The following is a 23,480-nucleotide window of genomic DNA, read 5'->3' as shown; positions in this document are numbered from 1 at the left end:
GTAAAAAAAGGCAAATTAAATGTTTTCCTCCAGAAAGCTCTAACAGGCAATCCTGTCGCAGAAGCTGGTGGGCTGCTCATGATAAAGACTACAAAAAAGGGAAAATACAGGTAGAGAACTAAACAAGATTCAGCGAAGCTCCAAAAATCTTTATAAATACGACCATTGGAAGGACGATCTTGATTCAGGAAGGATTTATGCTCGGTGTAAGCTGAGGACAAGAAGCAGGTACAAATCGTAAAGCACAACGAAGAACATATGGACATTCACCTAAAGAAGACCCACTCCACCCAGCTCACGGGCACTAGTCACAACCAGGGGACATATAACCTGAGAATGATGAAGGGATGACAGGGCACAGTTTCCTGTTTTTCTACATCTTTTAAGACACTGATCTATCAATGAGGGGGGGGATCTGCAGGCAATTTGTTTTTAGAAGTTTGACCCTATTCGGAATGCGGCGGTTTAGTTCCCACAAACTTACGGTTCGGAGGAAGTTCCCGTGCGTAAAAGCTGTAGAGTCAAGATTTTTAATGGGCTGGCCCAACAGTCTCCCTTTTAAAAAAAGGTTTGTGTGGATGGATTTAACTGTCCCGTTTTGTGCTATTCAGCCAGCTGGCCAGTTCTCCACATTTATGCTAGATCGTTGATGAGGACAAGAGTTCTGCTGGCAAAGTTAGACTAGGTGGTTAGAGGACTGAGCACTATGCTTCTGTAACTACGGCAGGACAGGAACCGAAGGCATTTCAACCCACTGGGGCCTTTCAAACACATATCCTTACCTAGTTATCGTAGTTATCTCTGTAGGAGCTCCCAGAGTAACGATCTCCATAGCCTCCTTGATTCCTGTAGCAAAAAAGAAAGAAAAAGAAAAAAGCACAACTCATGTAAAGATCACTGCTGGGACAGAGTTAAGACTACATCTATGAAACCAAAAGTAAAAATAAATTATTTTTAAACGAGATAGGATTGCTCTGCTTATCTTCTATGAACTTTATTAGGAAAAAATGTTATTTGAAACTTAAGAAAGACAATCATGTTGATAGGCTGTTTGATAGTACAGTAGAGTCCCGGTTATCCGAGATAAAGGGGCGGGCCCAATCTCGGATAACCGGAACTGCTCGAATTGCCGGGAGGCCTTATTATCCCTCCCGGCAATCTGGTTTAGGGAAGCGCCCCTGAGCGCTGCTGCCTAGCAATGCTCACAAGCGCTTCCCAAGGGGCAAGGGCTTGCCGAGGGGCGTCTCCCTGGATCTCCTTTGGCCAGGAAAAAGTTTCCTCCAGCAATGGCCTGGCCAAGGAAAACCTGCAGCACGCTCGTTTCTCAGAGGGACAGGCCCTTGCTCCAGGTGAGAAACGAAGAACGTCCCAAACGAGTTGCGGGTTTTTCTTGGCCAGGCCCTTCCTGGAGGAAACTTTTTCCTCCAGCAAGGGCCTGGCCGGCGGAGATGCGGGGAGACGTCCCTCGGCGAGCCCTTGCCCCTTGGGAAGCACACCACGAGTGATCGCGGGGCGCTTCCTCCTCCCTCTCTTGAGCTCCCTTCACTCAAGAGAAGGAGAGGGAGAGAGAGGAGTGCCCCCGGCGGTGCCTCAGATAACACAACTCTCGGTGAACAGGAACTCGGTTAACTGGGACTCTACTATATATACAAGCTAGGACCTGTTTCCAACTATGGACATATTTCATTGCTGCGCAACTAATATTAACAGTTATATGAAGGCAAAACTGCTATTACTTCCCTACTTCTGGATGGCATTCAATGTCAAGTTGGCTATATAGAGTCAGAGCAGTGTTCTCTTAGCTCAGTGGTTCTCAACTTGTGGGTCCCCAGATGATTTGGCCTTAAACTCCCAGAAATCCTAAGAGCTGGTAAACTGCCTGGGATTTCTGGGAGTTGCAAGCCAAAACTCCTGGGGACCCACAGGTTGAGAACCACTGTCTTAGCTGGAATAAGGAAACTATCCACTAAATTCAAGGGCTCCTAAGAAGTGTATGTATTTTATGACATACATGCTAGTAACTGTTACTATTTGTACAGAGAATATAGCAATCATAAGTCACTCTATTGTGACTATGCCAAACATATAACTGAAACAATCCCATAACCTTTTCTTGTTTACATTAGGTTCCCTTGAATTATTTTTAGACAGTAAGCTTCTTGGAATAGGTAAAGGTAAAGGTTTCCCCCTGACGTTAAGTCCAGTCGTGACCGACTCTGGGGGCTGGTTGGTGCTCATCTCCATTTCTAAGCCGAAGAGCCGCCATTGTCCGTAGACCAAGGTCATGTGGCCAGCATGACTGCATGGAGCGCCGTTACCTTCCCGCCGGAGTGGTACCTATTGATCTACTTACATTGGCATGTTTTCGAACTGCTAGGTTGGCAGGAGCTGAGGCGAACAGCGGGCGCTCATTCCACTCCCGGGATTTGAACCTGGCATCTTTTGGTCCGCAAGTTAAACAGTTCAGCGCTTTAACACACTGTGCCACCAGAGGACCCAATAGGGACATATAAAATCTGTTCTCGAGTCCTATGTAACTATTCTTAATACTTACAGTGCCAAGTAGTATGCACATTCAACTACACAACATTAAAGAACACAATCACATTATGAACCTAGGCAGCAATTACTAATTTTTTGTAAACCTCAAGGGAGACAGCAGGGTGGAAAAAATTCTAAGCATTGTCACTATCCCTCAACCGAGACTAAACCAATCAAAATATTTAAAGAATCTACAATTTGTAGTCGACTTTGTAACTAGAAATTCACCTTGGGTAAATCCATCTGTAGGTGGAAGAACCATACCTTGGCAGCTCATACTGTACTGAATATAGCAAGTGGCAAAGAGTGTTATGTGTCCTTCTTTCTATAACAATCTGTCAAAACTAGGAGCATGGAAACATGCAGTTCAACACAACTGACTCCAACAGCCCATTTGCTACCCATCAAATTAAATTCATCAGAAATTAACACATAAGGAGAAGGGATTTCTTCAAAATTTGAAATAATATCCAAAGTTTTATTATTCTAAAGTAGAACTACCAAAGTAAATCAACACGATTTAACTACCTGTTGGCTTCATATTCAACAGCCGATTTAGTGTCTCTAATCTAGCTAGATTTCTGCCAACATGTCAGAGATGGGAATACCAAGTTTAGACAGTTTTTTTAATAGACAGGAATCAGAGTGCTATTATTTGTGCTCTAGTCAATTATTGCATTTCTTTGATTATAAGACGCACCCTAATTTCAGTACCACCACCCCCACCCAAACATACATCTTTATAGGGGAAAAATGTGTCTTAGAATTGAAGAAATACAGTGCCGTATTTTGGAAAAATTATAAGAGCAGTTTCCTTCTGCTAGACTTACCTGCTGCCATAGTAGTCTCTGGATCCTCCATAGCCACCGCTTCTGTTGTCATAACGGCCACCTCCATATCCTCCACCTCCTGAGGCAAAAATGGAAGGATTAATGCTCATTATCCTTAAGCAGACAAACAGCATTGCAGAGCAAAGGCCACAACTAAGCTCACCTCTAGAGAATCCACGGCCACGGCCCCTGCCTCCTGAAGAGCCACGGGAAGATTTGCCAGCCTGGTCAACTCTGATCTGACGGCCATCCACAGACTTCAAGGAAGAGCACAAGAAAGTCAGACAATATTCATATTAAAATGATAATGGCAGGAGCAGAGATTGCAAGATATGCCTCTGGGACACCAATCAAAGCATGGAGGACACATCTGCTCTGAGCTCTTTATATTCTCTCTGCTTAGAAGAGAAGGGCAAATTCATTTAATATTGAATGCTGCCTAACCACAGAGAAAAATGCACCCAGGATATTCCAACTCCTGGTTCATGTGCAAGCTTGTGCTTTTGAAATAATGTTACCAGGCCAACATTACAGCCCAAATAAACTTCAATACTACAGGCTGGGCCTTTTAAACTGTAGTATTATGTAGCTAACTGAAAACAAACACCATGAACTCAAACAGGATGTATTTGTGAGTGGACATGGCTAGAATTTCTTAGGCATAAAAAACATTGTTTGTTTTTGTTTTTTATATTTTTTAGTGTGCAGTAAATATCAGCAAGAGGTGATATTTCCCAACAAAAGAAAACATAAAACTAAGATATCAATTAGTTTTAGAGACAATTTCTCACTCTTTAGCCAATATCAATTTCATTTAAAAATGTCTTGTGAATTTTGGTAAAAAGAGCCATTGGTTTTTCTTCATGTTTATGTGACTTCATATAACTTGTCAACTTATGGCACCCTCATGAATTTCATTGGTGGCCTTTCATACAAGTATTACCTAGGGTTGGCTGTTTAGATCTGGTGTCTCTGGAGTATTTAGGTCCTACACTTCTATTAGCTTGAATTGAAGGGTTTAGGTAAAAGAGGTTCGACAGATATATATCTTGCTCTTTTCCTTCCTGCCTCAGAATGCAGAAACATCAAGAAACCCTTTTATCTAGGACCATTTCAGTCCAGGATCATTTCAGCAAACACAATTACTCACGATTATGGGTTATTCAAAACTTACCCAAATTAAAGTAGAAACGATTTTATTGGTCTTATCAAAACAGACTATATAAACATAACATCCAGTATACATCTACTCTGAGTAAAATAATAAATATATAAAGTATGTTTTGCTTTGTGTTAGCAGATCTCAATGCAATGCAGCGATAAGACTAAATTAATATAAAACAAATTAATGTAAAACCATATATTCATAGTTTCAACCAAAATCTCTAATGTACCAAGGGCACTGACAAAAAAACTACCTTTCAACTTGGCATTGAAGTGAACTATACATTGATGGCAAATAATCCTTTAAGCATTCCACAACCAGATTTGTTAAGAGCAGATAAGAATCTCAATCATCAGGGGCAAGCACACACCTTCAGAGTATACCTAGTGAATTAACTATTTGTGTAAAAGCCAATGATTCAGTGAGATTAGTTGATAAATGTATTCTTCGGCAACATAGTGCTCACTGTGAACATTAGGTGGTAGAGCAATACCCACAAAAGTAGTATGTGTGTAAAACAGAAGATTCGATCTAGTAACTCTAAATATGCTAGGATAATGTTGAAAGAGATGGATCCAGTGAAATAAAAACAATTAATAAAGAAAATATCTGTGGACTTTACTGAAGTGCTCACCTCTCCATTCATGGCTCTCATGGCATCCTTAGCATCCTCTGGGCGGCAATAGGTAATAAAGCCAAACCCCCTGGACCGCTGAGTCTCTCTGTCTTTTACCACCACAACTGGAAATGACAACAAAACACCACCTTTAGATCACTTCAACCCTTCATACATTACCTACAGAAGTTAGTCATTAGTCTTTTTCTCTAGCTCTCTGCTTAATCTATCAGACAGACCCTATGGTGGTCAACCACAACAGCTTAAGTACACTCTCGAAACATGATACAAAAATTAATGTACTGTGTTAAGGTTTAAGAATCCTGCCATTTGAAACAGCTTTCCCCAACACGTTACCTCTCCAGATATTTTGGACTGAAGCTGTACCAGTCACAGAGCTCTATCAACCTGAATTCATTCACTGGCTATAATATGCCAATAGTTGAGTTCAGAGAGTTGAAGTTTAAAAAAACCTGGAGGGCTATGTAGACTGCTGAGATTAAATAAAATAGTATTAATAAAGAGAAACGTAGTTTATTAAGCAACATTCAAGGTATAACCCGCCTGCAGAACTCCAAGGACAAACTGCAATAATACAGAATATCAGTTAAGAACATTGCTGTGTTTGATTGTTAATGTTTTCAAATATAACCACTTTGAAAATACAGATAGATAACCCCTCTGGGGTAGGGAATGGTTTTATGACATTTTTCATATAATTCTAAATGGGCAAGTGTTGTTATAAGAAAGTGGCAAGCAAACAGGCAGTGAGTCCAAACATTGATGCAACTATAAAACTAAAATAGGAACAAAGAAGAGATGTTTCCTTGGGGTATGAAGGTAGGGAGGAACAGTAAGGACAAGAGCCATGGGACAGAAATAGCATTGTTTGCCTATTTCGTTAACTGGGTTCATATCAAAACAAAGATGATCAAATCATTGTGTCCTGACTATTCCCTGCATGGCTATACATGACAATACACTAAAGCAGGCCTCTTCAATCTGCATCCCTCCAGGTGTTTGTGCCTCCAGCTTCCAGAAGCTCTAGCCAGCTTAGTCAGGAATTCTGGGAGTTGAAGTCCAAAACACCCGGAGGATCACAGGCTGAAGAGGCCTGCATTAAAATATGTATAATTTAAAGAAAACAAAATGTGTAATATCCACTGTGGCAGCACCAAGTACAATACTTCAGAATGGTGCCATATGTTTACCCATATTAGCGAAACAAACCATTGTGTGCCAGAAAGAAGCTTTAAAATGAATGACCATGCAAACCAGAAATTGCTATGGCTTATCACTTGCACATGAATCAAAAGATTCTAGGATCCCTTGACTGACAAGCTAGCATGTCACATATTAGCATGGTTCTCTAGTGCTATGTGCAGTTAAATGTTTTCAAACACAAACCTCCTAACTCCAACCACGTGGCTTCCCCATGTTGTAATGTTAACATGTCTGACATCTTTCCTCACCTTCTGCAATGTCTCCATAGGGGGAGAACAACTGCTCCAGGTTCTGCTCATTAGTATCAAAACTGAGTCCTCCAATGAAGAGCTTTCCTTCATCTGATGCCATTGTTCAAGTGATCTGTAGATAAAATAATGCATTCAAATCTAAAAGGTGCAGAGGTGGGAATATGGACAAGTACCACAAACTACACACTGAAGCATAGAGACAGATTAACAACCTATTATCCACTGCACTGCTTAGACAGCAAACTAAAAGATTGCCAATTGTTATTACTACCAAGAGATTGTTTACAATGGCAGTTTCTTTCCTCTTGCCAGCTTAATCACTTATTAATCTGGTGAAAGCAAGTATTGTCATAAAGCAATCATATGAACATGCTTTATGGCTACAGACTGCCCCAGGTATGTATGGCTAAACTTTCTCATGTGTTCTGTAGACTTGAGGGTCCAAGTATAGCTTCAATTTATGCTGGAAGCCTTCTTTAAAGACCCAATTGAGACTAACCATTATCTGTACTAGTTGAGTCCTGCAAGGTTACTGTGTTTACTTTCTCCTATGTGCCCTTCGGCAGAGTCATGTGGAATCTGGAGGATCGCTGTTGGTTCTTTCATTTTTGGAGGAGGATGTTCTGTTTATGTAACACATTCCTGCTCTCATTCTTGATTAGACGGAAAAACCATCAATTTTATGATTTTTTTTCAACATATAGAAATGCACTCTTATTGATCTAAACCTAGAAGTCATTTTAAGAGGATTTTGTTCCTAGGTACACATACACAGAACTGTACCTGTAATCCAGTGCAAATCTATACAAAAGAAAGTATAAATGAAACCAGTGTGACCTATGTGATTAAAAATGCATGACTATGGCGGTACATAAATCCATTTGGGTAGCACAGGGAGTGATATTTTGTGGCCTCCTTGGAGTTTTTTTTTTAAAGTTACCTAAAACACCATTCCTTCTTGTGGTGATTCCATTATTTAAATTGTAAACCTAGAGCACAACTTTATTCTCCACTACTATTACACATAGTTTCACATTGAACAAAATGTTTCTAGTATCTGTGTTTGCAAAACATAGCTCTCCAATGATGAGCTTTCCTTCAAGCTGATGCCATTGTTCAAGAAATCTGTAGATAAAATAATGCATTCAAATCTAAAAGGTGCAGAAATGGGAATATGGACATTTTCAGGGTCATCAATAAATTTCCTTCTTGTTGTATTGGACCATACTCCAATGGTGCACACCTTTGGTGGCATTTCTATATTTAATGCACATAAGGGTACCCACACGACTGTAGGAATAACTATGTACTGTGGACTGGGGGTAGGGGAAGGCCACATATGCATGCCCAAAGCAGTGGATATAGTTGGGCACATGTGAATTTACAGAATTGCGTACTTATTAACTTCATTGGACAAGGACGTAAATGTTTACATTTTTCATACTGCAGGATCCTTAAGTACAGCATGACTATAACACATTTGCATCCAAAAACTGGTCCTGACAAGCATCTATTTTCAATTTTGCTTCAGAAAATGCAAAGGGCTTATCCAAGATAGTATACGCATATATGGCATTCTTCACTATTCTCAAAAGATAAAGCATTAACTAGGGCCCCATCTACACTAACCATTTAATGCAGCATTAAGCTAGCTTTAAACTAGACAATGAGCAACTACAAAAGTGTGCAAAAGGAAGCCCTTAATGTTGCCACAGGGCTCTATGGCTTGTGCCATTATCATCCAGGCCTCAAACCGGTCCCAGGATTGTGTGTGTATGCCCCTTTATCTCTCCATATGGAGACTTAAAGCAGCTCACCATCAAAAACATTACAACTTAAAACACTCAAATATAGAATATATAATATACTGTTTATTATCAGTAGTATTATAGTTAAAATTACATTAGATATATTGTGCAATTATTAGTATTGCATTGTATTACATTAGATTATCATGTTTATATATTAGCATAGCACAATATTAGTATTACATGTTTTGTGCTATATCACTATACTGCAGTATTATTAGTAATACTGTATGCAATATATAATATAGTTTCGTTTGGAAACTACATTAAAAGGTCAGTGTTATGTGCGATCCTTGTGATGGTTTTAAATAATGGTTTTAATGTGAAATAACTGATTTTAGTGTTAATGTATATTTACAGTTTATTTTATGTTCCGGCAATGAATGTTTGCCATATATATGTTGTGCCCCTTCCTGATTCCCCTTTGGGGTGAGAAGGGCTGAATATAAATGTTTTAAATAATAGCTTTCATACATTGGCAAACAGCAGCACACCACTTTGTAGTTGTGGTGGTCCTGCACCACGGTTAAACCTCGCATTCGTCCTATGTGCTGGGGGTTGTCTATTTAGCTTTGTAGTATGCTGTTATCTCTGCGGGTCCAATCATAACAGCCAAATGAAAAACTAAAATGGCAGTGTTGTTGTATGTCTTTCGGTCTGTGTGGCCATGTTCCAGAAGCATTCTCTCCTGACGTTTCGCCCACATCTATGGCAGGCATCCTCAGAGGTTGCCTGCCATAGATGTGGGCGAAACGTCAGGAGAGAAAGATTCTGGAACATGGCCACACAGCCCGAAAGGCATACAACAACCCTGTGATCCCGGCCATGAAAGCCTTCGACAACACATAAAATGGCAGTGCCTGGGAACACTCCTCACGTCTGACTTACTTCCGAGTAAAACACACCCCGTACTGAATTAATGCATCCATGCCATTGTGCTTTAGATTCTAACGTTTAGAAAAAGCTTCATAGCGGAAGCTGGGGCTGATTTAATCCGCTGATCAAACCCATAATGACGCCCGGCACATGTGCTATTAAAATACGCACGGATTTTGATTAAAAGAAAGGCAACAATGTATGGTCCACGCACAAAGAGTGTCGTGTGCTTGTACGTATCCGGAAGGGAAAGGAGTTTCTACCTCCCAGGGCTCAGGAAGAGTTTGCGTTACCACCCTCAATGAACTCCCCCCTGGAAAAAAATGGCCGCGAGCACGTGGTCTCCACAGAATGCGGGAAGGCGCGCGCAACATCTTTTCACGTCCCAACGGTAGGCGCGCGAACGCCGTGGAGCATGCGCAGAGAAAGGCCCCGGCCCCTCCCCCTCGGCCAACGGCCTTTTGTGTGTGCGCGCGCGCGCGCACGCAATAACAGGCCCACGCCTCGGCTTCCGAGACGACGCCTTTCCCCCAAAAACAGGCCTCGGCCTTGTTCGCTTTTCCGCCCTCAATGCCAAGCAAGCCGCGAGGAGAGAAAAAAAAAGCGCGCGGGGGTGTGTTTGAGTTTTCCTCGCGCATGCGCCCACAGGCCCTACTTGTTCTTTCTACGCCATTTTGTGCAGCGCCTCTCTTCCCCGCCACCCCCCCCCTCCCGCAGTCCAAATATTCCAGGGGTTAAAAAAACCCCTTTTCTCTGCGCAATTTCGTCTCCTCAACTGGACTCAGGCTCCTTATCTAAGCTTATTACAACAGTCTTGACGTTTTTTTTTTAAAAAAAACACTCACCGGTCTTGGAGCAGGTGATGCGCAAAGAGCCGTTAGCCACTGAGGCAGGAGAAAGGAGCGCGATGGCGGCAAGAAAGAGGGAGAGACAAGGGAGAGCGAGAGCGAGGCTGCGTCGAAGCCACGCCCTTCGCGGGATTCCGGAGCAATAATTGGCTGGAGGCGCAGAGGGCGGTGCTTATTAACAATAGTGACCACACCCACTTCGCGCTCTCTCCCCCCATCAAAAGGAGGACCAGCGAGGGGAGGGGGCGCCGCTCCTCTTCTCTGGGTTCGCCTTCTTTCTTCCAAGCACCTCCCCCAACTATTGCCGGTATTTAGGCTTGAGCCCCATCTGGACTGGAGAGCAATCCGTGCGTATGGCTGAGCAAACTTAAAAGCGACTTCTTCCCATCCCACAGGACCATTTCAGAACCTACTGCCGAGCAGATGTAGATTGTGGACAAAGTGATCCGCAAAATACCTCACATTGAAATCCACAAGCATGTGGACTATTTCAACAGAAAGGAGAAAACCATGAAAATGAACAAAATCTGGCTACCAGTATTTAAAAAACTCTAAAATCGTAACACTAAATAAAGAACAACACTCTGAAAACAGAGGAATCCCAGACATGAAACAATCAGGGCCAGCTAATACCTCCCAACAAAGGATTCCCCAGGCTGGAATCAGCCAGGTTTTGGAGCTGCAAGGCTTTTCAATGTTAATCAAGTTGATTAATTGCAACATTCACACTTGCCTCCAAGACAAGTTTTTTTTTCCACCCTGGACCTTCCTGATATGAATCTCACTTGCTTGGATTCAAACAAACCTCACCTCTGAGGATGCCTGACATTGATGTGGGTGAAATGTTAGGAGAATGCTTCTGGAACATGGCCATACAGCTCAGATAAAACTCACAGCAATCCAATGTCTCACGTTATGGTTGGTTCCAGCATTCCTTCCATCTGTAGGCAGTTCCTTTTGGGGCACCCTGCACCCAAGAATCTACATTGCTAGTCTTTATTCATACTTTCAAGCCTCATGGGTCGCCTTTACCTTCTTTGCAGTGTTGTGCAGCATCACAGGGAAGACCTGTTTGACTTCTCTTCCATTGTTTAGCAGTAAAAGTGGATCATTTTATTACCTCCATGAGGATGTAGCTTCAATAAGGAGGGCTTTGTGTAACCAATGTTCACAATTCAGATACACAATGATTAGGAAGCAGCTAATACACCTCTCCGTATATCAAACGCTCAATACAAAATTATAGCCCAATGCTGTTTTTACATTGTACATTTATTTGCCATGGACTTCCTTTCACTAAATGACTTTACAAGCTTTTTTAAAAACAAGACAATGTTTCTCACATTAAATTATGAAATGTTCCGTGTATATATTCCATAAATTAGACATACACAGAATATCTTCAAACATTCAAACTCCTGCAGCAAATCTGGTATTCAATAGCCCAAAAACTCCATATAATTGATGTTAATATACAAAACCAGGCACTTTTCCAGCTAGATTTTCAGTACAGCCACTTTCTTTCCAAGCATTTGGACTAAAAAAAAAAATCATCTGCTGGGAATGTAAGCAATGCAAGGCCCAGACTTCACTTTAGGAACAGGAATTTAAACCGAACATGCAAAGCCAAGCTTATTTCAGTTGACAACTATGTTTTTCACTAGCGAATAAAGATTTTTTAAATTTAAAATTCATGGGCCTAGCTGATGTGGCTACTAAAATAATGAAAAAGTATGTTAAATCCAATTTAAGCTTACTAAAGAACATGAACTTTGAAAAAAATGGCATTTATCATTAAATGTATGCCGTTCATTTTAAGGACACTAGATTACACTGTATAAAAATGACAAGAAAAGGTTAAGGGGCTGTTCCTGAAGTGTGCTGTGCATTCAGATTCTTTAAACTACTTTTTGGAAAACTAGCAATGGGAATACTCATCTTCCTGTTCCGTGAAAGATCGGTTCTGAATGAAGACTCCAATAGGTCTCACATAGACAAATAGCTGATTAACAAACTAGTTTAGCTAAAATTATACCTTTATGAATATCTGCAGTGAAAAGTTTAGTTTCACTGCAGATACTATTTTCAAGTATAAATTCTACTTTTTTATCCCTACAGGAATATTATTCCTATTATCTTAACAATATGCATGGTTTCCTTCAAAGATGGAAATGATTCCTTTTGGCAGCATATCACAAGCAGAATGACACAGAGCCAGTGACTATTCAATCAAAACACTTTATTAAAAATTCACAATGTAACCAGTTTTAAAATCAAATGCCATAGCAGTTTTTCAGAACTTTGCCAGTAATTTGATGCATTGAAAACTTTTATACTACCAAAGTCTTCATGTTGTTTTACCTAAATGCTAGTACAAACTTACCTAAACTACTAAAGACACAAACTATTTCTTTTTTAAGTTCCTAAAAGTGGCAGACACAAGAATGAGCATCTGCAATTATGAAAGTTCAGCAATTCGTTGGATACTTCAACCTGAACTTAAACTGCAAACATCATGCTGTTCAAATGTCCCTCTATTAAGTAATAATATTGTAATAACAATGCACGCACAATGAAATCAGTTCTCTTGCTTTGCTGAGCTGCCATGTGTTCTATCAGCCTAAACACACAGATCAGGTGTAGTGATGTCAGCAACCTGATAGAAAATAGAAGAAACTGAGTTAAGCACAGTGAACTAAAGCATTAGTTAAGTGCATAACAAGTTTGCTCAAGGATTCTGTACAACATCCGTCCCTTAATTCAAGCATATGTGATTCTCCCCACCCTCTAATTATGTCTCTATACAATTTAAAACAAACCTGTCTTTCACAAATGAACCCCTTTCCTCCACGAGACCTAGAAAAAACAAACAATTCTGGGTCATTACACTGGCTGCTCATATACCAAACAATACCTGATGGAAGTCTAGGTCTTTAACAACTTTTGCTTTTATCAGCTTACACTTAAAATACAGGGTGTTCCACAAGTCACCACACATAGGGAAACATACCTTTATTTACAAAATACTTATTCAAAATTTTACAAAATTGTTTTAAAAACCTGTGTCCATATGTCTACAAATTAATACCATTACATGAATACTATTACAAACATTGCAATATAGTATGGGCTGCATGCACTTCAAGTGGTGTATTTTATCTCCCAACAAACTAAATCAGACGAGACTCCTACCATTTTTATGATCACTAAGACAGCAATAATAAGCATTTTAATTATGCTGTCTGCAATCTTTGAAGCAGTTCCAATTCAGTAGTATCCCTCTGCTGAAATCTATCAGTAATGGTCAACATGCTTCAACCATGGTAAAATTCAGTGCAAGGCAATGAAAGACTTTATACTAGTCTTAAGGAAAGACAACACCTTGCTTACTTTGTAGCATGGGTGCGAAATCCTGAGTGGAACAGTCCCACTTCATTCTTGTATTCCATTGCTGGATGAAGCATAGCTTTTCAGGACACAGCCACCATCTCATTTCCTACCTGCCAAAAACAAGTCAGCATCACTTAACACAAGATCATTTAAATCCTCAATTGCAGCAGAATACATCCTAATGGAATACTCCAGGTCTAGGTGATGGTGTTCACCTAGCCCTCAGGAGATTCCTCAAACTTGTATTTATTAAGATTTTTATCCCATATTTAGCTACTTGACCAAATCCACCACGTATTTTAAAAACTTGTTTTATGAAGTGGGAACAAAAACCTCCCTCACCCAAACCATGCTGCACTGGGAAAGGCCTTTCCAAGTAACAGTCCAAGGTCCACACAAGGCATGATTACAAGGTATTGGACACTAGTGGTATCAGAGCCAACTGGACGAACCTTAGTTTAGCGGACTGCCTTCTATTCTGGCAGAATCTCAAGTCCCAGGAGCCAAGGAGGCCCTCCCACCCAGGACAAAAAAAAATTATAGCAGATTCCATCCAAGTTCTCCTGGGGTCCCAAGGAGACCCCAGACCTGCCCAAGGTTTGTTAAAAGTAGGTAAGAATCAATGGATTGCTGTAGCCACAAGTATGAGCTCTCTGGAAGAGAAGATGCAGACATGAGCAAAAGAGTTACCTCGAAATACAGGACTATTTCCACAATTGAACTAGCCAAGAGCAGCTTTCGTCTCACATGGATCGCACTGAAGGAGGCACAACACACTTCGGGGTCTCCAAGGACACTGGTTTCCACACGCTAGCAGAGAATTCTCACAGTGTAAGAATACGACAGAGCTAACTACAGGTAGGCCCATCTAAATACCAACATCAGTTCAGCCTTAACCATGGACTAAGCCTCAGGTCCCCCAGTTCCAACGGCTTCCATCTCCACCACCTCTTCTAACAAAACCAATTTGTTTCCAGCCAAATATGGCATATCCTATTTTAGGGAACATTTGTACAAGTGAGGCCCCTTCCCAGGTCTTCTTCCATACCAACAGCAGTACTAAAGTGTATTGCAAGTGCTGCTACTAACCCTTAAGTCGTCGGTTACACTTATTTGAAGGTTTACATATTTTGAGGTTACCAAAATCTATTACAGTAAGATGTTTTACTACATTTATGTTTGACATCCCATGTCTTGTTCCCTCCATGATTCCCAAGCCAGAGAGGCTATTTTGCCTAGAATAAAGGCTTCATTACATTAGCCATCATTTTGTAGGTCAAATAGAAAGCCCAGTATCTTGAGAGACTCCACTGAGATTCTTGTCAGAAGACTCCCAGGGCTAATTGATCACCACCGGCTGCCACCCATTTACAATATTCATTTCCCCAGGACAACAATGTTGATACTGGCACATCAAGCATTCGGAAGAATTAGAAGCATTGGTTGATACAGGTTTCCTTTGATAAAATCTGAGCCTTTTGATACGAAATTACTTAGCTATAATCTAGCTAGCAAAATGCTTCTACAGATTATGGTGCTAATCCATGTTCAGACAATGCTCTATTTACTTAAGTGCAGATAATGTTGCCAAGTGAATAATTAAATTACCTAGCTTTCTATTTTTCATTTCATATCAACATTTGTTAAGCATTGGTTTATATCAAACTGATTACCTGGGCATTAATCCTGGACTTTTCCCAAAGAAAGGATCAGCCTGAATTTATTTATGTGCCCCTAAACTATTCAAGTTGTGCAGTGCAATATGATGTTAAACGTCAAGAGCAGAGAATTGTTTCAGATGGGATTTTAATGGGCTTCGTAAAGCCAAACACTCAGTACAGGAACTTCCTTATCCACTTCAAATACAATGTTCAAACGATTTATGCACGTTTCTTCCAGTAAAAAAAGGACAATATAAACAAACATTTTCAAGAACCGCTCAAAGTTCAAATTTGAGTTCTGGGTTTACTTTACAGTAAAACAGCTTTTACGTGACCAACGTGAAATCATTTAACGCTTTAGTAATACCAAGGTGGTTCAACTTTTGTCACCTTCCCTTGCAATACTAAAAAGTTGAAATTTAGTGCATCGCACTATTTAAAAAAAATTGCTGAGCTTCCATCACTTTTAAGTTGTAAGACCCCATGTGTCAAGTTAAAAGAGAACCTTGGATTGAGAAAGGAAGACAAATAAAACTGGGTTTCAAAAATGCTTAAAAACCACTCTTGAAAAAAAAAACCAATTCTTGAGCAAAATCTAAACAGACCATCTTGCAGAGGAAGCTTTCAGGCTGCATGTGACAAAAGCTATATAAGGGGAAGATACAAGTAGGTAACTAAACAAGATTCAGCGAAGCTCCAAAAATCTTTATAAATACGGCCATTGGAAGGACGATCTTGATTCAGGAAGGATTTTTACTCGGTGTGAGCTGAGGACAAGAAGCAGGTACAATCATAAAGGCACAAGCATATGGACACGTTGCAGCAATTCACCACTCCTAGACTTTAGATTAGTGTTGCTAGGAATCTCTGGCCCTCCCCCAGTTAGCACTCCTGACAATTTTGCAATTTGAAGTTAAAAGATCTCTTTAAGGTCCAACATGCACTTAAAATTATTTAACAGTAACAAGAATGAAGGCCTGTAACGTTTGACTTCACTCAATGGCAGATATGGAAAACCATCTTTGATATTAACAACTCAATAAGGGAGCTGTAGTTTCTGCCGCTAGCCAGTGTAAGTCGGAACACTGAAAATTTAAGGGCATTTTGACAAGGTAAACATTTCAAACCCTTCCCAATATGCGCTTACCTCAGTTGTCATAGTTGTCTCTGTAAGAGCCTCCTGAAGAGTAGCGGTCATTATAGCCTCCCTGACTTCTAAAAGCAAAGCATTTTTTATTTTACTCTCAGGGTTATAATTCCTTGAATTTCACAAGTGCTGTGCTGACTGTGGATTAGTACATCAAAAACAAAAAAATGGTCACACTGAATTTCACCATTCAGTGTGACCATTTCACAATTACCTGCCATAGTCTCGGGAACCACCATAACCTCCACTTCGGTTGTCATAGCGTCCACCGTAGCTTCTGTCTCCCCCACCTGCAATGGAGCAAGATATTTCAGTGAGAGCTGAACCAGTAGCAGCCCAACTCTTTCACCAGGAGTCAAACACAGCCACCTCCAGGCACTCACCTCGGGAATATCCACGGCCTCGCCCCCTGCCTCCGAAGTATCCACCTCTGGATCCACGAGATGATTTTCCAGCATGGTCAACTCTGATCTGGCGTCCATCTACAGACTGATAATGAACAAGTATGTTAACAGCATGTAATAGGATAACACACCAATGGAACAGTTAGTTGATATCAACATGTTCTCCTCCAACTGAAAGAAAAACTAAATGTTACCCAATTTATTTAAAGATATTTCTTTATTGAGACCCAGCATGGTGGAATATTTGGAAACCAGGGTTTGAATTCATGCTCAGACGTGGAAATCCAGTGGGTGACTTTGAGGAATATCTTGCTCCCTCAGGTTCAAAAGAAGGAAAAAGCAAAGCCCTTCTGAACAAATGTTGCCAAGAAAATTATTTGATAGGTTCGCCTTAGTTACAATATGTCAGAAACTGCCTGAAGGCAAACAATCACTTCAACACAATACAGGTCTGGCAAACTGCCTTTACAGTAGAGTCTCACTTATCCAACACTCGCTTATCCAACGTTCTGGATTATCCAACGCATTTTTGTAGTCAATGTTTTCAATATATCGTGATATTTTGGTGCTAAATTCGTAAATACAGTAATTACTACATAGCATAACTGCATATTGAACTACTTTTTCTGCTGAATTTATTGTCTAACATGATGTTCTGGTGCTTAATTTGTAAAATCATAACCTCATTTGATGATTAATAGGCTTTTCCTTAATGCCTCCTTATTATCCAACATATTCGCTTATCCAACATTCTGCCAGCCCGTTTATGTTGGATAAGTGAGACTCTACTGTACTTGCATTCTCTGTATTGCCCTTGGCAGGCCTAAGTTTTGAGATGCATATGCAAAATATATCTAGTATGTTTTACAGCAGACACCCCCATGCTCCACTTTCTTCTCAAGGTGTCAGCAACTGTGCAAACACTATACAAAAACTTAATACATGAACTAACTGCAGACCAGTGGGGGAAGAACTTAATCCTGAAGAGACAACTTGAAACAAAAACTTGTCTGAACTGTGAAAAGCTGGATGGAAACATAGCCGAAGTACTCCATCAGTGTACACTAACTACAAGAAGCCTTAAGTTAAAAATAAAAAGTTCCAGAGATGTAGGTAGAAGTCAGGCATAGGCCACCAACATGAATTAAATGTAGTTTTGAGAGGATCAGATTAGATGGGAGCAGACTGAGCTCCATACCAGTTTTGCATTTTAGTAATAAACTGACATGGCTGTTCGGTGCCAGAACATAGATAGCTCTTCTTAAGACTAGAAATGAAGCCGAGAAAGGCACAAGTTGTGATAAATGACGTAATAATTCTATGCACACTCTTTATCTGAAAACTGTTAAGTAAATATAGTCTGACTGTAAACAGGAAATGAAATAAAAGCCAACTACAGCAGAACAAGTCTCATAGCTGAAGGCAAACTATTGTTTTATCTTGCATATTTAAAATAGTTAGGATAGCTTAAAAAAAGTTAACAAAATCAACAGAATTTTCAAATTCCTACCTCTCCATTCATGGCTCTCATGGCATCAGATGCATGCTCAGGATTGGCAAAGGTGATGAAGCCAAAGCCCCTTGATCTCTGGGTCTCTTTGTCCTTGATCACAACAACTAGGAAAACAATGCAAAAGAGGGAGATTTACTTAGCTCTTTCATGATTATGTAAAAAGGTCAATTTCCTCCACCAGAAATACCTGCAACTTGCTTACCTTCTGAAATGGGACCAAAGGAGCTGAAATGCTGCTCCAGGCCTTGTTCATCAGTATCAAAGTTCAGCCCCCCAACGAACAGCTTTCCTTCTTCAGAAGACATGATGGTGATGAGGAGGATTCTAAAGAAAAAACATGCACAAGGAATAAGAATATAGATCAGGACTGGATATAGGTCCCCATCTATCCTAACCACTTAAGGCAGTTTCAAACTGGTATGGAAGAAAACAGTTTCACTGCGCAGATGATCACACAAGAAATCCTGCAATCAGTCTGTGGCCCACGTGGTGATCATACAACCACAAAGCACTGATGCACTTTAGGGACTTTCTTTTGTGAGAGCTCGTTGGGTGGCCATCAGTTTAAAGCCGGTTTCAAACTACATCTAGGCCAGTGTAGATGGGGCCTTAACTTTAAATTGTGATTTTCAATTTGCATTTTATCAGTGGATTTTAACTGGTATTTGAACTGTTGTCTTGTTGTATGTCTTTTAATAGTGTTTTATCTGTTAATGGTATTTTGTGATTCAGAACAATATCTCCTTTAAGTTTATGAATACTAAGAGCTTTTTGAGTTCCTAAACAAATGAGAGGTTGTGTTTAAAAAACAGGATCTTTCAAATACAGATGTTTTTGCAAAGTCTTACATGGTGATAATTCTTATCTACTTTCCAGTACAGATGTGGGTGTGTGTTAGGTGCATACATGTAGTCCTGTGTTAAGACTGTTGAAAGTTTTATATTTATATGGGTGATGTTTATGAGCCATAATCAATTTGATTATTGGATTTATTTTTCTTCTATATATTGTGATTGTCTTTTTTGATTTAGTTGTGTGATTGATATTATGCACATTGACTCCCTTGTTGTAAGCTGCATCAAGTCCCTTTGGGGAGAGGGGGCTGGGATAGAAGTACAGCTTTATGAAGAGGCAGGTAATACATTATCATTGGAATGTATTTTAATTATGCTTTTATGTATGTATCTATTCTAATTTTATCTCAAGCTTTTGTTTTATGTTCAAGGCACTGTACAAGTGCAGTTTGTGAGCCACCTTGAGTCCCCCTTGGGGTAGAGAAAGGTGAGATATAAATAAGGTAGATAAATAATTCATTATTATTGATTGAAAGTGCTTGCTTTCTCCATGTAAACCAATTGTACATGTAATATACAATGCTACACACAAGACCCAGCTGCAGAGCACCATCTTTGAAGGGACAACAACATGTTCATGATCATGTTTGATCAATTTGTTTCTACTATATTTACAAAATTTCATAATAACGCTCTAGTGTAGTGGTTCTCAACTTGTGGGTCCCTGGGTATTTTGGCTTACAACTCCCAGAAATGCCAGCCAGTTTACCAGCTGTTAGGATTTCTGGGAGTCGAAGGACAACACATCTGAGAACTCACAGGTTAAGAACCACTATTCTAGTGGAATAGGTTTGAATCTTTGACCTGATCTCAGGGGGCACTAAATTCTCGTCTTATAATTGATACCTCATGTGCTTCTGGAAAGATCCGGGAATAGTCACTTTCAAATGGTAAATCCACGGACTCATTTCCTGAAGCTCCCTAAAAGTTCCAGTTCGGGGTTTATTTTTAAAGATAAAGGCGCCTGCAGATACCGCGAGGGGTTTGGTAAATAAATAGAAAGGGCGGCAGCTGCCTTGGAGGACGACGACAAAATGCCTGCCTTCTTTCTTCCCCGCCTCCATTTCCCCGCCCCGAGCGCCATCTTGTTAACCCCAGCTCCAACAAGAGCGGCCTCTCGAGCGTCAAAGATGGCGGCGGCGCGGTCTGCTTAGAGGCCTCGCGCCCAACGGCCGCTTTTACCTCGGGGGCCCAGCCAACGCTTTCGTTTCTTCGCTTTTTCCTCCCCCGCCCTCACAGGCACCCCACTCCGCATGCGCACTGCCCACCGAGCTCCCGCCACCACCACCAAGCGAAAATTTCCCCGCATGCGCAGACCGCCTGCATTTCCAAGGCTTCTCTAAACGTGCCTGCGCTTCGTAGAAGACGCCCTGGCTCTTCTTTTCTGCTTTATCCCACTCGCCCGCTATTTAAGAACGGCGGCGGATGCTGCCCTTTTTAACAATACGTGAGAATTAATATTCTTTCTTCCACCCATTATTTTCAACCCCGCCTTACCAAAAAAAGGTGTTATCAGGGCTGGAGCAGCGGAAAATGCGGCCGAGGCGCCGCCCGCTCGACGCTTATATAGGGGTCCGCCCATGGGGGAGGACCACGTGACCGCTGCCCGTTCCTTTTATGGGCATCGACTTCTGCGCCTGCGCCTATGCGCGATTCTAACCCAATCACTGTGCTTGAAAGGACTCGCAGAGTGCGGGGTTCATCCGGGTATTTCTTCAACTTTCTCCCTCCAAAGCACGTTTTAAATCAATTGCGTAGGGAAATATTTCCGCCTTTGTCACGCAGGGAAATAGAGAGACTTAAAATGTCGCGTTTACTTCCGGCCGTGATTAGATTTCTAAAAGGAAAAGGAATGGAAAACCAATAAAATAACAGCAGGGATTTGGCAAGGCCTTTATTATGATGATGATTTGTTAGCCAGAGGAATTTAGAACATTTACCCACACGATGCTTGTAAGGCAGGCCCTATATGTCAGGATCTGATTCCAGGTTTTCTGATTTGAACTGGATTACATTGGTCCCTACTGCCAGCTAATCTGGGATAAACAGAAAACCTGTGGGCCCTTCTACACAGCCATATAACCCAGAATTCAGGCAGAAAATTCAACAATATCTGCTTTGAATTGGGTTATGAGACTCCACACTGCCAAATATTCCAGTTCAAAGCAGAAAATGTGGATGGTATTCAGTTGTGTGGAAGAGGCCTGGGATCAGATCATGGGATATAGGACCTGTCTGGAAGGGCCGTGTTTCCCCATCCAATGGATGCCTTTTGCTGGCAATTGTTTTTACATTTTAGTTGAAGCGAAACATTGCTATTGCAACTATTGATCAAGAGGTTTTTTTTATGTCAGGAGCGACTTGAGAAACTGCAAGTGGCTTCTGGTGTGAGAGAATTTGTCGTCTGCAAGGACGTTGCTCAGGGAGACGCCCAGACGTTTGATGTTTTACCACTCTTGTGGGAGGCTTCTCTCGTGTTCCCACATGGAGCTGGAGCTGATCGAGGGAGCTCATCCAGGCTGGATTTGAACCAGTAACCTTCAGGTCAGCAACTCAGCCTTCAAGTCAGCAGTCTTGCCAGCACAAGGGTTTAACCCAGGGGTCCTCAAACGTTTTAAGTGGTTGAAGGGCTAGATTATCATTTGAAAATAAATACGAGCAAATTCCTATGCACACTCACATGTCTTATTTGTAGTGCAAAACAACAACAACAGAGCAATACAATATTTAAAAATAAAAACAATTTTAACCTACATAAACCTATCAGGATTTCAATGGGAAGTGTGGGCCTGCTTCTGGTTAATGAGATAGCCGAGTTAATTAAGATTGTTGTTGTTGTGTCCCTTCAAGTCATTTCAGAATTTGGGCAAGCCTAAGTCTAAAACTGAGGGCGGGGGCCAGGTAAATGACCTTGGAGGACCGCATCCAGCCCCTGGGCCTTAGTTTAGGGACCCCTGGTTTAACCCATTGCACCATCGGGGGTTCCATTGGGCAAGTGAAAGAAAAGAAAAAGGACATGTATATGGTTAACTGGGGCCCCTTTCACATAGCCATATAACCCAGAATATCAAGGCAGATAATTTACAATACAATACTTATCCAACATTCACTTATCCAATGTTCTGGATTATCCAACACAGTCTGCCTCCTGCCCATATCCACAGCTGTTTCTCTAGGCAGCAAGGACTGAACTTTTTATGGATTTAATTCCTGACAATGTTGTTACTGTAAGTTCATTTTATGCAATTTTATCTTTATTTGTAGTCAGTTTGTTAGTAGCCAAAGTTTTTGTAGTCAATGTTTTCAATACATTGCAATGTTTTGGTGCTAAATTCATAAATACAGTAATTACTACATAACGATACCATGTATTGAACTGCTTTTTCTGTCAATTTGTTGTAAAACATGATGTTTTGGTGCTTAATTTGTAAAATCATAACATAATTTGTTGTTTAATAGGCTTTTCCTTAATCCCTCCTTATTACCCAACATTTTTGCTTATCCAGCATTCTGCCGGTGTCACAGACAGAACGCCACCAAATAAGGTTCAACACAGTTTATTAAAGTTACAGAACCAAAATGCCCGTAAGAAACAAAGGGCTAGGCAAACACTTGCCTTCGATGTGAAAAGATACAAAAAGACTTTGCTGGAACTAAAAACGGTTCAAAAGATAAACCGGATTAAACAGGAGTTTAATCCGGGTTAAATCAAAAATGCTTACTTCAGCCTGGCACTTTAAACAAACAAAAGTTGATAAACAAAGATTCAATGAAACACAAATAACTGGCAGCAGATTCCTCTCTGCTACTCAAAAGCTACGATTGAGTAACTAAGTTGTTACTCCTCCGTGCAACGAGCGAACTCCGGGTCCAAACACATCAATCAGGGTAACAGCGGTCAGCAGGGTCCCAATCCGGTCCAAGGTCGAAAGCCAGGTACAGCCGTCTTTAGTTCACCAGTTCCACCGATAGCCACAGAAGGGATAGTCCGAGGTCGAAGTCAGTCAGTCAATCCAGAGTAGGCAATTAATGTCCGTCAAAAAGACGACGGAGGTCCAAGCTATCAAGATTAAACACAGGTTGCACAACAAAAGCCCACACAGTTCCTCCCGCCGTCTATGCCCAGTGTCCTTGGTAACTTACGTATTCAGCAAACGAATCACACCCGTCTTCAGGAATTTCCCCAACAAGAGCCCAAGCGTTCGTCCAGATTACCTTGCCCAACGCAATTAGCCATTGATTCTAAACCCCATTTTATGCCAGTTCATAACTCCTCATCACTATCAGCTGCTATCCTAATTCCAAGTGGCTCATCATCATCATCCTCATCAGAGCTAAAACACCTTTGACTA

General features: G+C 40.9%; 2 protein-coding genes across 5 annotated transcripts; both read right to left on the bottom strand.

Moving 5' to 3' along the window:
• Positions 1 to 128: 128 nt before the first annotated feature.
• LOC100554570 (cold-inducible RNA-binding protein) lies at positions 129 to 10,313 on the bottom strand. The gene is made up of 7 exons (XM_003224461.4): positions 10,157 to 10,313; positions 6,625 to 6,739; positions 5,171 to 5,277; positions 3,535 to 3,628; positions 3,372 to 3,450; positions 783 to 846; positions 129 to 211 (listed from the first exon to the last, which is right to left on the bottom strand). The coding sequence occupies exons 2-6, from the start codon at positions 6,725 to 6,727 to the stop codon at positions 783 to 785; spliced, it is 447 nt and encodes a 148-aa protein (XP_003224509.1). The 5' UTR covers positions 6,728 to 6,739; positions 10,157 to 10,313; the 3' UTR covers positions 129 to 211.
• A 2,068-nt stretch (positions 10,314 to 12,381) lies between these two features.
• On the bottom strand, positions 12,382 to 20,781 carry LOC100554762 (RNA-binding protein 3). Of its 4 annotated transcripts, none has more exons than XR_010003084.1 (9): positions 20,626 to 20,781; positions 18,477 to 18,598; positions 18,272 to 18,378; positions 16,741 to 16,846; positions 16,572 to 16,647; positions 16,358 to 16,425; positions 13,550 to 13,659; positions 12,979 to 13,015; positions 12,382 to 12,815 (listed from the first exon to the last, which is right to left on the bottom strand). XR_010003084.1 is itself a non-coding variant. In XM_062971078.1 (7 exons), the coding sequence occupies exons 2-6, from the start codon at positions 18,577 to 18,579 to the stop codon at positions 16,359 to 16,361; spliced, it is 459 nt and encodes a 152-aa protein (XP_062827148.1). In that variant the 5' UTR covers positions 18,580 to 18,598; positions 20,626 to 20,781; the 3' UTR covers positions 15,339 to 15,977; position 16,358. The 4 variants fall into 4 exon arrangements, 2 of the variants coding, with proteins under 2 accessions (XP_062827148.1, XP_062827149.1); XR_010003086.1 differs by having other exon boundaries at positions 16,358 to 16,422; XM_062971078.1 differs by lacking the exons at positions 12,382 to 12,815; positions 12,979 to 13,015; positions 13,550 to 13,659 and adding an exon at positions 15,339 to 15,977.
• Between the last annotated feature and the right edge of the window lie 2,699 nt (positions 20,782 to 23,480).

The sequence above is a fragment of the Anolis carolinensis genome, chromosome 2, assembly GCF_035594765.1.
Source record: "Anolis carolinensis isolate JA03-04 chromosome 2, rAnoCar3.1.pri, whole genome shotgun sequence".
Lineage (NCBI taxonomy): Eukaryota > Metazoa > Chordata > Lepidosauria > Squamata > Dactyloidae > Anolis > Anolis carolinensis.
The sequence above is the reverse complement of the archived record's forward strand: the minus strand, read 5'-3'. Positions and strand labels throughout refer to the sequence as shown.